Below are 12851 nucleotides of genomic sequence, written 5' to 3'. Positions count from 1 at the left end.
TCTACATATACAGGGTGGAAAAAAATTATTGGCCCCGGAGGCAAAGTGTTTAAAACCTTAAGTTAGCTCATGGAATAGAAAAGCGAGTGTTTTTATTTTATTTCTAGTCGGTTCTATTCCCGGGCGAGACATGGGAATTAAAACAAATCTTTGAATACCGTTTAGTTTCTTTAAAAAAATAAAAGAATGTTTCCTCTGAGTAAAATAATCTAACTTAAGGTTTTAAGGTACTTTCCCTCCAGGGCCCATTATTTTAGCCATACTGTATAAGTTTCTAACAAAGTTGTATTTACTGCACCTTTCTTTGAGCAGTCAGTAATTATTTGTAGAGACGATTCGAACGAGCCCAGGATGCTCGAATTTCCTATCGTAGGTAGAGTCTGTGCGGAAAGAGAAGAGTCGTGGAATGTACGGGAGCCCATACATTTTACGACTCTTCTTTTTGCGCATAGATTCTATTTTCCGTGTCTATCAACATACCAATTGGATGCTACACAAACATTGTATTGTCACCGGAGTTACCTACGTAGGTACCTATGTGTGCCAAACATTATCAAGTCAAACTATCCAAGGAACCTTTGGACCAAACATCTTGCTTGCAAGTGTGACAAACTAACAAATATTGCAAGTTAATATTCAGTAATAAGAGAAATAATAATATAGGCCAAAGGTCAGTTCAAGCAATAGGTACCCTACCTACAGCACGTTTACCAGTAGGTCCGGTTTACTTTTCTTTGTTTTTTCGGTCATAAGGGTAACATTCCATTTCTGACCGCAGCTGCACTACTGGTACTGAACGCGTCGCTGTTACTGTCAATTTCCATAGTAAAATGAACAGTAGTGCAGCTGCGGTTAGAAATGGACTGTCACCTTTATGCGAGCATTTTCGTAGGTTCTCCCATTTTTACGAATATAATGTTTTACAATTTTAAATAAAAAACCTCACAAACCAGGAAATACGTAGCAGTTGGGGTATAGCCCGATACAAGATACCTTTGCTCAGTGATCTTTCATTAAAATAATATTTCCACATATCAAAGCATCTCTGTTTCAATCCATACAAAAAATCACTATGCCATAGGCAACCATAGTAACAAGTCCGTCCGTTACCGCCTCTTTAGCGAGTCGGTCTGCCTCCTCATTACCCGGTATCTCAATTGTGATAGTGGCCATTGCAAAACTATGGCAATCTGATTTGCGTGCAAGTTACGAATTTACCTTAATATGCTTTAATAGGCTATCGGTGCGCCTCGATAGTTCGAGGTGCATCGAGCCAAGTATTGTAAACCGCTTCCTGAGTCTGTAAACACCACAAAGCTACCAGTATGGAACGATTCAATGTAAGAGAGGGCTTTTGCAATTGCCAGCCATTCAATATTCATTAGACGACGTCTTGACCTTCAACTGCAACTTAATATTTTCATACCTATTGAATACATATTGAACTTGGTTCTCATTTGTGTTTTTGTTGGGATATTCAATGTGCCGGTACCACCTACATTATGTAGGTATGGCGAAAGCGATGGAGTCCTTCCGGAGCCGTCCGCGTCCACGAGGAGTCGCCGTAGAAATCTAAAATGCGCTCCGACTCAGCCCGTTCGGTGGGAATCGTATTTATTTAAATGATTTAGAATTACCCAAATCTCTGATATTCTGAACAAATTGGTTAACCTTTTAACCGCCAGACGGCGAAGTAGGTACTATGCCGTGCTTCCGACGCCAGGCGATCGCAATTATTTAAGCGAAATTGAACTTTACGGAGTCCCGCGTAAATCCCTATTACATTGGCGAAGTTGTCGGCTGTAGCCGTCGTTGGCTTCCGTGGCAAGACTTTTCGATGACGGCCACAGCCGACTGTGGCGGTCAATGGGTTAAAGTAGGTACCGAACGACTAGTGGCTAGGGATAGGGTAGGTAGCTTTTTAATACTCCAAATCTTCCACACCAAAGTTAAGTTTTTTCTAACCAAAGATCCCTATTACATTGGCGAAGTTGTCGGCTGTAGCCGTCGTTGGCTTCCGTGGCAAGACTTTTCGATGACGGCCACAGCCCACTGTGGCGGTCAATGGGTTAAAGTAGGTACCGAACGACTAGTGGCTAGGGATAGGGTATAGGTAGCTTTTTAATACTCCAAATCTTCCACACCAAAGTTAAGTTTTTTCTGTCCAAAGAGGAATTTCGTTTTCGTCTGAAAAAAACAGGCTAATTATCCTGACGAAAACGGAATCTGACGAATGTGTTTTAGATCAATCTAAGTAAATAGGTAGGTACCTAGATATATGAGTGCGATTTTTTATTCAAAAAGTAACTGTATTGTGCACTTTGAACACCGATTGAAGCATTTGCAGCGGACTCTTCTAATTAACAATGAGCCAAGAAGTAGGCGAATTTATTACATGGATAGATTTAAAGACTGGGGTAAAAAGTGTATTATGATCTCGATCAAGTCACAAGTGCTCGATGGAAAGAGGAAATTTATTTTAAAATGCACAGGGCCTCTTTCTAAGCTAATTGTCTCTGTCTAAGGAGATCAACAGATGAATGAAGAAACAAATATAGTAAACAGACGGTTTAGGCGTAGTGTGGCGAAGTTGTCCAGTAATATGTACATAGTTACCTAATATATTACCTAAACGGTTGGCTTGACTGGACCAACTTTTTAATACGGCAACCTATTACAGTTAGATTAAACATAAACTAAGCTTTCATTTGATATACGAGGGGTATTCAAAATATTCTCGGTATGAGAATGAAAACAAACAAGTACGAAAAGTTTGATATTTTTATTTTTCAATATACTCCCCCCCTATGTTCATACACTTAAAAGATCGATCAATTATTTTTTTTAATCCCTCGTAAAAATATTTTTTATCTTTCGTGTAAAAATGCTCCTCCACTGCCGCCTTCAATGCTTCATCGTCAGAAAATTTATTTCCACGCAGATCCTTTTTAAGATTGGGGAGCAAAAAGAAGTCGCTGAGGGCTAAGTCCGGACTATACGGTGGGTGAGTAACAGTTTTAAACCCACATTCAACAATAGCTGCCTTGGCAATATGAGCAGTATGGACGGGGGCGTTGTCATGCAGAAGCAGAATACCTTTGGTTAACTTTCCTCGCCTCTTTTCTTTAATTACATCCTTTAATTGACGTAGAATGTTAGCGTAGTACTGTCCTGTGATATTTACACCTTTTTCTTTATAATCGATTAGTAATACTCCTTCACAATCCCAAAATATCGTGGCCATGACCTTGCCAGCTGAAGGGATGACCTTGAACTTCTTGGGATGAGCTGAACCCTTAATGTGCCACTGCATGGACTCTTGTTTACTCTCTGGGTCATAATGATGAACCCAGGTTTCATCTCCAGTAACTATTCTTTGCAGCACCTCATCAGGATTTTCACCGCACAGGTCAATAAAATCGGAACAACAAGCTACACGCATGTCTTTTTGAAGCCGAGTCAGCATTCGCGGAACCCATCTTGCACTTACTTTTGACATATTAAGATGGTCATGTATAATATCATGTACGGTACCAATAGAGAGATTGGTTACTTGTGCTATAGATTTTACCTTCACTCGACCATCTTCCAATATAAGTTTTTCCACTTTATCAATATTTTCTTGTGAAGTAGCTACTACAGGCCGGCCAGGTCTAGGGTCATCTTCAATACTCTCCCTTCCGCGTTTAAACTCGCTTGACCACTTTTGAATGGTAGATAAAGAAGGAGCAGACTCACGGTAAACACAATCCATTTCCTCTTTTATGGTTTTTTGATTTTTACCCTGTTTTGTCAAGAATTTTATCACGCATCGATGTTCTAATTTAGTTAACATTGTCAATTCGCACATGATGTTCATGTTTGTTCAGCAATTGCAGAAAAACAAAAGACTATCTCGGTTCGAATTATACTTTTTTTTAATGTCAATGAATAAACCTTAGCGGCCAGTAACGAAAGAAATTTTAGAAGAGGTCGTAAGATATCAATACCGAGAATATTTTGAACGCCCCTCGTAATATACGATTAATTACCAAATAAATAATAAAAAAATAATACTGACCGCATACGCTTTTTAACGAGGCAACGTATTTGCAATGTGTCAATGTGAATATTATCTATCATTTATTTCTCTTATCACAAATATATAACAGATGAGGGTATTATTTCTTATAGCGTATCTTAGTCCATTTAGCATTAAGGATGACTCACAGTAGACCGGGCCGCGCCCGGGCCGAGGCGTCCGATATGTCATTTTCTATGACGGCTGATCGATGATCACGTGGAGCTTTCCATAGAAAACGAAGCGTCGGAAGCTCCGGCCCGGCCCCGGCTCGGTCTAGCGTGAGTCATCCTTTACGCATCACCTATATAACATTTAAACATTTTATGTCAGGTATGACTAAGTTTTCTTATTATTCTGCACACCTAAACAGTTTCAATAGTCAAATAAGTACACGTTGTAAATGCGATTTTGTAACCAAGATAAATAATTAAATTGATCTTCTCATCGCTCAGCTAGAATTGAAAGAATCCGTAAAAGATTTATAAATTAAAACGATCGTCGATTGATGTATTAAATGTGTAGAGAGTGTCTTACTCACACACCGTGCGTAGGGTTTCTTCTGGTGAGCGAAGCAATTAGCAATTTCGTTTTATTTACCCGTGTATAATTTTATTTAACTTTAATAAGAATAACACTATAGGTACTTCAAATATTTAGGTATATATATATTTTTTTTTTGTTAACACTATCTAATCAGAGTTCAATTTAATAATCTGGGGGCACGGCAATGCCCCCGCCAATTCGAGTAAAACAAAGAGGCGCACGGCCGTACCATCCTTTTCTCTAAGCGATTCAGGCTTAATATATTTACAGCATATTAAATACCTAATTAAATAAAAGTAATAACACCTTTCAACACGATTTAATAAATGGTATTAGGTACTCTCATCGTCCCGTTTCTATTTTTCGAGACGTTAGAGTCAGACCAATCTAACTTTACAGCGAATTTGATAGCACCTAGCCCAGAAGTGTTATTAATATGATAACACTTGGTCTGTCTCGAATCAATCGAATCATGTTCCATTTTGTTTTATCGTCGTTAGGTTAGGTTAGGTGTTGTTACGTAAGGTGTGTGTACGTGCGTAACAAAAGGGCTGTAGTTCAAGGTCGGCTGTTATTCTATCATCACTTCGGAGCCGCTTTGGCGGTTTTAGGACTCATAAGTTTTTTAGAGAATTGACATGTGTCAAACACAGTATCTATGAACAATTGGCCTGGCCTACGAACAATTTTCACATTATATTACTTTTTGATTTTCACCACGCCGCGCGTTGTCATTACTTGTCGATAGCTCGTATCTACTTAGGTACGCCAAACGCAGTGGTTATATTGTCTTTAGGTACGCCATCTACGACGCACACTATACATGTATAGGGACAGTATGGGGATCAATGGAACACCGTAGATTTAGATACAAGTCACTGTCAAAAATATTTTTTGATAGGTAGGTAGTCTGTGCGGAAAGAGAAGAGTCGTAGAATGTATTGAATCCCATACATTTCATCACTCTTCTCTTTCCGCACACACTATTATAAGGTACCTACAGTTTTATTTTGCTGACTATAAGTATTATACTTCTCGAGACCTTTCTAATGAGCCTAAACTCAATGTTTATTAATTTTATTATTATCAGATGCGCTCTAGATTTTAGCCTAGGTATACCTACCTATTGTATTGGCTTACATAGCCACGAAAAACGTTGTCGCCCTACCTGACACTGTTTCAATAGTCTGTAATAGACTTTAAGGCCAATGATGATGATATTGTATTGCCATCGGAATTACAGAAGTACCTACACTAAATTTTAACTACTTAAATCAGACACCCGGAAGTGCAAAGAAGCTCAGTTTTAAGTTGCAATAGGTATTGGAATCCAATGTAAATACATATTTATAATGTACGAACCATAAAAAATGCAACTAACTATCTAACAAGGAAACAAATTAAAACTTCTGCACAATACAAACCAATTCTTACTTAAATAAATACTTACTTAAATCAATTTAGCCTTGTGATGGTTAAGAGAAATTTAATCGGGCGTTCCGACCACGCAAACATTTGCTTTCAAAGTTCCTTTCTCGACTATTTCCTCGTCTAATATAATACTTAATATTTTATTGTATATTTAATGAAGAATTACAATTACCCACTAATTCGCTCTATTCAGCGTTTATTTTTAATTATAATACGGATGAAGAGGCGACATTGATATTTTACTATAGGTACCTATGTAAATGAGAATAATTTAACCATCTGAGATTTCCTACTGGCGATGCGCCCAGATTATATTTATTTAAAGCAAAGTACTAGGTACTAGTCTATATTGTTAAATTTTTCGGTATCCGTACGCTACTAGTTACAATTGATATAAAAAGCCAATCAACGATTCGGAGGTCAGTTACCGACAAACTTCCGTTCCATAGCAACCTATCGGCACAAGCACCGACACGGGATATCGGTTAACATGAGGGCGCTGTTGGTGTTTGGAGTGCTGTGCCTCGCGGCCGCCGCCTGCATGGCGGACTACTCGCAGGACATGGCCGTGGCCGAGAGCAAGGGTCACCACCACGAGCACGGCGGCGGCCACGAGCACCACGGCCACCACCACCACGAGCACGGCGGACATGGACACAAGGGACACAAGGGCCATCACCACCACCACAAGGGCGACAAAGGCCACCACGGCAAGCACCACCATGAGGATCACCACCACGAGCACGGCGGCGGCCACAAAAAGCACTGGGACGAGCACGACCACCACGGTGAGCACCACGAGCACGGCCACCACCACAAGGGCGGCAAACACGGCCACCACGAGCACCACGACAAGGGAGAGCACGTCGACGGGTACCACAAGAAACACCACAAGGATCACTTCCACAAGGACCACCACTTCCACGATGGGCACCACAAGGAGGGCAAGCACCACAAGCACCACCACCACCACGGCCACCACGATACCCACGGCGGACACCACAAGAAGGGCGGTCACCATCACTCCGGCCACCACGAGGGCCACCACGGCAAGCACGGCCACCACGACAAGCACCACTACGACGAGGACCACCACGGCCACAAGGGCCACCACGGCCACGATGAGCACCACCATCACCACCACGACCACGGCAAGAAGGGCGGCCACGAGGACCACAAGCACTGGGGCCACCATCACGGCAAGCATTGATTATAGCAGTGCTACTGTTATGTCGACGTTCGAAGAAACGCACACACCAAAAATTAGTTTGTTATTGTTTATTTTTATTGTTATAAAAACTACCTAAATAAATAGTTGTCTATTAATTTTGTACATTGTTTGCATGTTATAATTTACAAAGTTATACTAAAATATCTCTAAATTAATTAATAAGTGGAAAGTTTCATCCACACTTACGAGTAGAAATTTAATGTCACTTTGTCGTTGGCAAACGCTTAAAACGTCGAAATAACATATCTACTCGTAATTTCGTATTTTTTTAAACTAATTTGGTATAGTTATTTTTTTTTAATGTTATATACCTACTTACCTACAAATATTTTTTTTCTACTCCAGCACTTAAATGTGTCAATTAAATGACTGACAGTGATATCTAAAGCAATGTCATTTGAATGCTTTGTCTATAGGCTCATAAGATGACTGCTAGCAGTCATCTTATGAGTATAATACAACTGCTTTATTTTTTTTAAAGATACAAGTTCCGATCATCTTGATTGAAAGAGGTATGTTTTCATTTACAATAATAACTCTTTTTTTTTTAAATAATAACTCTTTTTTTTTTTTAAATAATAACTCAATTTTTTTTAAATAATAACTCTTTTTTTAAAATAATAACTCTTTTTTTTTAATAATCTTTTTTTTTTTTTTTTTTTTTTTTTTTTTTTTTTTTTTTTTTTTTTTTTTTTTTTTTTTGCTGCAGCTGCCATAGAAAAAGTAATGTATGCAACAGCTCATAATTGGTTCTTAAAATCCTTATTATATCACTGTTGCATAAACTACTATTTTATACGATGGACTCAGCATAATACTTTTCATAGTTATTAATTCAACCTACAACAACCACTCATAACAGGCATAGTAACCGTAAAGGGGCCCACTGATTAACAGTCCGTCGGACGATATCGGCCTGTCAGTTAGAACAAAAAGTTGACAGCTCCGAACAACTGACAGGCCGATATCGTCCGGCGGACTGGTAATCAGTGGGCGCCTTAACCGTGACATTGGAAAATCAGTTTAAATTGCAATTTATTCGCGAGAACGTATCAGGTATTTATTTGTAACGATATATATAAGTACCTATATAAATGATCTACGTTCATTAATTTGCCTAACCAGATACTGACCGTGATTTTATGATGACATTACAGAGCTTTCTATGGTCTAATAACAAAATTACTTAATGACTTAGGTACATGTACAAATCCTGTTTACGACATTTCAGTACATGTACAAATCCTGTTTACACCATTTCAAATATTGCTAACGATGTGCTGATATTTGGTGAACCGGAAAACGACTCTATCGGGCCCGTTGGGAGTAGGGTTTACTCCCGGGAAATACCGGTACCGAAAGTACCGGGAATTCCCGGGATTTAGAGCCAAGCAAAGAACCGGGATTTCAAAATTAAAATCCCGGTACTCCCGGGTTAAAATAAATTAAAAAAAAAGTAATGGGTTTGGCAATGCCGACAATATAAAATTGCGTAATTTGATACTTTAAGGCTTTAAGGGCATAAATGTTTGTACGATAAATAATTTTATACGAACAATTAGTTATTTCATATTTGTATACTAATAGAAGCAAAAATAGAGACAATTTTGTAATTAATAAAATATTAATAAATGAATTAATAATTCTGGCTGAATAATTTCTTGATTTGTCGTATTGATAGTTCTGTTATTATATGTTCGAAGGTCCACAGCCCATTTTGAACGCATGCGAAAATTATCAATTTTTTTATCCTTTTTCACAAAACGTCTTACATATTTAAAAAAAACATGATGATATTACTGAGCCACAATTCAGTTTTTGCCAATCAACAAAGATAGTAAAAATATCATGTAGTTTAGGAAAAAAAAACAAATTACTTATATTAATGATTGTGTGACTTAAAGACACATTATGGTACAAAAGAAGTGTGTACCTTCACTGTGCTACTTTTTTATTGTTTTAAGAAAGATTCGTGGTCGTTTCACGCTTTTTTTACTGAAAATTGATGTGAAAACTGATTTTTGAAGACAGTCCCGAAAGTACCGAAAATACCGGGAAATCCCGGTTCCTTTTTTGCCCGGTACCGAAAATCCCGGTTCTTTTAAACAGTACCGGTTCTGCAATCCCTAGTTGGGAGGTGTGGATCTAATTGGCCTTTAAGAAAAACCGAAGTGATCCCGTGATAAGTGATAAGTGCTCCGTGAACAAAGTTTTGTACGAAAAACTAAAAACATACTAAAATCTGGCCAAGAGTATGTCGGGCCATGCTCAGTGTAGGAAGGGTTCCGTAGTTACCCGTACGTCAATATACTTTTTGCAAAAACGGCTGAACCGATAGTAGTTTTAATAAGCTTCACTTTCAAGATTTTTTTTTTCCATAAATTTTGGGCCTTGGTTCAAATGTTAGAGGGCTAGTCAAAAACAGTCAGGGAAGCACATGGGGCATTTTTTTCTTTCATAGCGATTATTTACTAAAATATTATTAAAAAAAAATGGTTCTTGAAGTTAGACCCATATTCGTTTTGAAAGACCTAATACAACGACACCGTCCACACTATAGGGTTGAAGTGAAAAAAAATTATCACCAATATTCATTCGTGTAGGAGCCACCCTAAAAAAACCCTTTTTCTAGTTTTTATTTTACAACTTAGTGGACATAACAGAGGGGCTATCGCGAACCACGTACTACGTGTTGCATCTCTGTCGCACTTGTAATTTCGTACGTAAGTGTGACAGGGAGGCAACACGTCGAACGTGGTTCGCGGTAGGCCTTCTGATTTGTATATTTGTGCCAAATTCCAGCTTTCTAGCACTAATGATCATGCATGGAGCAAAGCGGCGGACGGAGAAACTAAGTTCCAGTTGACTACGTACCTAATAATGTGTAGATACCTAAATATACTTCCAAAAATTCGCAAGTCTCTATAATACCTAGTAGGCTTTTGGAATGTTGTGCTTCCGGCGAATCCGGGGTGTTACGCAGTAAAAAAACATTTAGGAGCACATTACTCTAGTCCCTGTTGCATCGGGGTTGTGTTTCGAATTGTATTTCAGGATTTCTTACGATTTTTGCTTTACCAAAGAGCAACTGCTAAACAGTGTTACTTGCGAGAAACTAATTGGTATTATAGAGTACGAATAGGTATTATTGCCAGAGCATATGAATTCGATCCCATGACCTCCGATTTAAATCCTTCGTCTTATTGCTCGGCTACCAAGTTCTCGCTGTTGGCACTTAACCGAAGAAAAAGGTGGAAGATTTCAAAAGTATTTAACTACATTTAAATCCTTCTTAAGACATAACATAATAGTACATTGTGCAACGTGGGGGGTAAGTGAAATTTTGCATGCAAACGGCTATTAAATTAATCAAATTAAATATTTTTAAACATAAACAAAAATTTTAAAATAGAATAGAATCGAAGTATTCTAAATGTAAAACTCCCTTATACCTTGACTTTAAACAAAGTATTTTACTTATAACCTACTTGGTTCGTATGAATTAGTGACATAATTAAAAAAAAGAAAGCTATAACTCCCTAGGGAGTTATAGCTTTTTTTTCAGAATCCATAAAACCCTGCGGGATCAATATAGGCCTTTGTCCTTCAGTACATCTGCATGAAATAAGATCTTTTTCGAGCAAGTGTGATGAAAATAAAATAACTTTCAAATAACTAAGCAAATTCAAATATCTTAACGAGTGGAGTTGAGCCTTCAGGGTTATGTGGTTTTAACCGCTAATGTATGGTAGAATTAATCATATTTTAATATCAGATAATTATTTCATTTATTTTGTTCGTATAAAAATAAAAAAACATCAACAATAACAAATTAATTTTTGGTGTGTGCGTTTCTTCGAACGCCGCTGTAACAGTAGCACTGCTATAATCAATGCTTGCCGTGATGGTGGCCCCAGTGCTTGTGGTCCTCGTGGCCGCCCTTCTTGCCGTGGTCGTGGTGGTGGTGATGGTGCTCATCGTGGCCGTGGTGGCCCTTGTGGCCGTGGTGGTCCTCGTCGTAGTGGTGCTTGTCATGGTGGCCGTGCTTGCCGTGGTGGCCCTCGTGGTGGCCGGAGTGATGGTGACCGCCCTTCTTGTGGTGTCCCCCGTGGGTATCGTGGTGGCCGTGGTGGTGGTGGTGCTTGTGGTGCTTGCCCTCCTTGTGGTGCCCATCGTGGAAGTGGTGGTCCTTGTGGAAGTGATCCTTGTGGTGTTTCTTGTGGTACCCGTCGACGTGCTCTCCCTTGTCGTGGTGCTCGTGGTGGCCGTGTTTGCCGCCCTTGTGGTGGTGGCCGTGCTCGTGGTGCTCACCGTGGTGGTCGTGCTCGTCCCAGTGCTTCTTGTGGCCGCCGCCGTGCTCGTGGTGGTGATCCTCATGGTGGTGCTTGCCGTGGTGGCCTTCGTGGCCCTTGTGGTGGTGGTGATGGCCCTTGTGGCCCTTGTGTCCATGCCCGCCGTGGTGGTGGTGGTGGTGGCCGTGGTGCTCGTGGCCGCCGCCGTGCTCGTGGTGGTGGCCCTTGCTCTCGGCCACTGCCATGTCCTGCGAGAAGTCCGCCATGCAGGCGGCCGCCAGGCACAGCACTCCAAACACCAACAGCGCCCTCATGTTTGCTGGTATCCCGTGTCGGTGTTTGTTTTGATAGGTGGTTAAGGAGAGGAAGTCTACCGGTAACTGACCTCCGAATCATTGATTGGCTATTTATATAAATTGCAAATCGTAGCGCAGCGAACAAAAAGATGGAGAAATTGTTCCGCAAGCCTTCCGCCGCACTAGTTCAAGGACAATGCAAAAACTGCACGTTCAGTCATCAAATGCATGTAAATCGTTCATCGATCAACTCCGTGCTAGTCAGAATTTACTTACCCCATCTCTGCAAACTTGAACGCAATAATATGTATAGGTACCTAAGCATCGATTTCCGCGTAGGTGCATGTAGCACATAGGTACTCGTATGCATTCACAGCTCTCGGCGGTGTATTGTGTTCACTCCAGTTCGCTCGAACTGCACCCGACATCGCATTTAATTTACACACTTGATTGACAGCTTATGAGCTCGCATCGATCGAAATTATCTGCTTAGTGGATCCTTTCTCGTTCGGAACACCGCTATTTGGATAGCGCTAAACAATTCTTCCGAGTGACTACTCGCGTAATCCTCACCCTTGTTGGCTTGTCCGGGATCTTTTCAGTGTAATGTATTTTCTGTTTGGGCATTCAGCTTGATTATGCACGCTTATGAGTTCATCGTGGTCTTTGTAAACAGCTGAATGTACGCCTACCTAACCATTGAGGTGTTTTGATTCAATATAGGTACTACCTATGAGTACCTACCTATTCATTGAAATTAGGTTTCTCGTTGTATTGAGATGTTATGTGGTTTTTTACAAGGTTATTTGAAATGTAGTATACATGCTTAGCTTAGATGTTCAAAACACTTATATATTTTCGATTGTACTTCGTGTGTGGCGGCGTCAGCTACTACATACGACTAGCCTAGGACTTAATAGGAAGGATACATACGTTGAATTAGGTAGGTACTACGGTGGCAGAAGTGGTAGAATTCGTTGCAGAGTTGACACACA

The 12851-nt window shown here is 39.9% G+C and overlaps 2 protein-coding genes across 2 annotated transcripts; one reads left to right on the top strand and one right to left on the bottom strand.

Annotated features, from left to right (window-relative positions):
- Positions 1–6470: 6470 nt before the first annotated feature.
- On the top strand, positions 6471–7297 carry LOC134654017 (histidine-rich glycoprotein-like). Its single transcript, XM_063509403.1, has one exon. The coding sequence runs from the start codon at positions 6528–6530 to the stop codon at positions 7245–7247; it is 720 nt and encodes a 239-aa protein (XP_063365473.1). The 5' UTR covers positions 6471–6527; the 3' UTR covers positions 7248–7297.
- A 3740-nt stretch (positions 7298–11037) lies between these two features.
- Positions 11038–12035, bottom strand: LOC134654011 (histidine-rich glycoprotein-like). The gene has a single exon (XM_063509389.1). It carries the CDS (start codon positions 11872–11874, stop codon positions 11158–11160), a length of 717 nt encoding a protein of 238 aa, XP_063365459.1. The 5' UTR covers positions 11875–12035; the 3' UTR covers positions 11038–11157.
- Positions 12036–12851: the final 816 nt, after the last annotated feature.

The sequence above is a fragment of the Cydia amplana genome, chromosome 1 (genome assembly GCF_948474715.1).
Source record: "Cydia amplana chromosome 1, ilCydAmpl1.1, whole genome shotgun sequence".
NCBI lineage: Eukaryota > Metazoa > Arthropoda > Insecta > Lepidoptera > Tortricidae > Cydia > Cydia amplana.
Note: the sequence above shows the minus strand (reverse complement) of the source record. Positions and strands in the feature narration are given on the sequence as shown.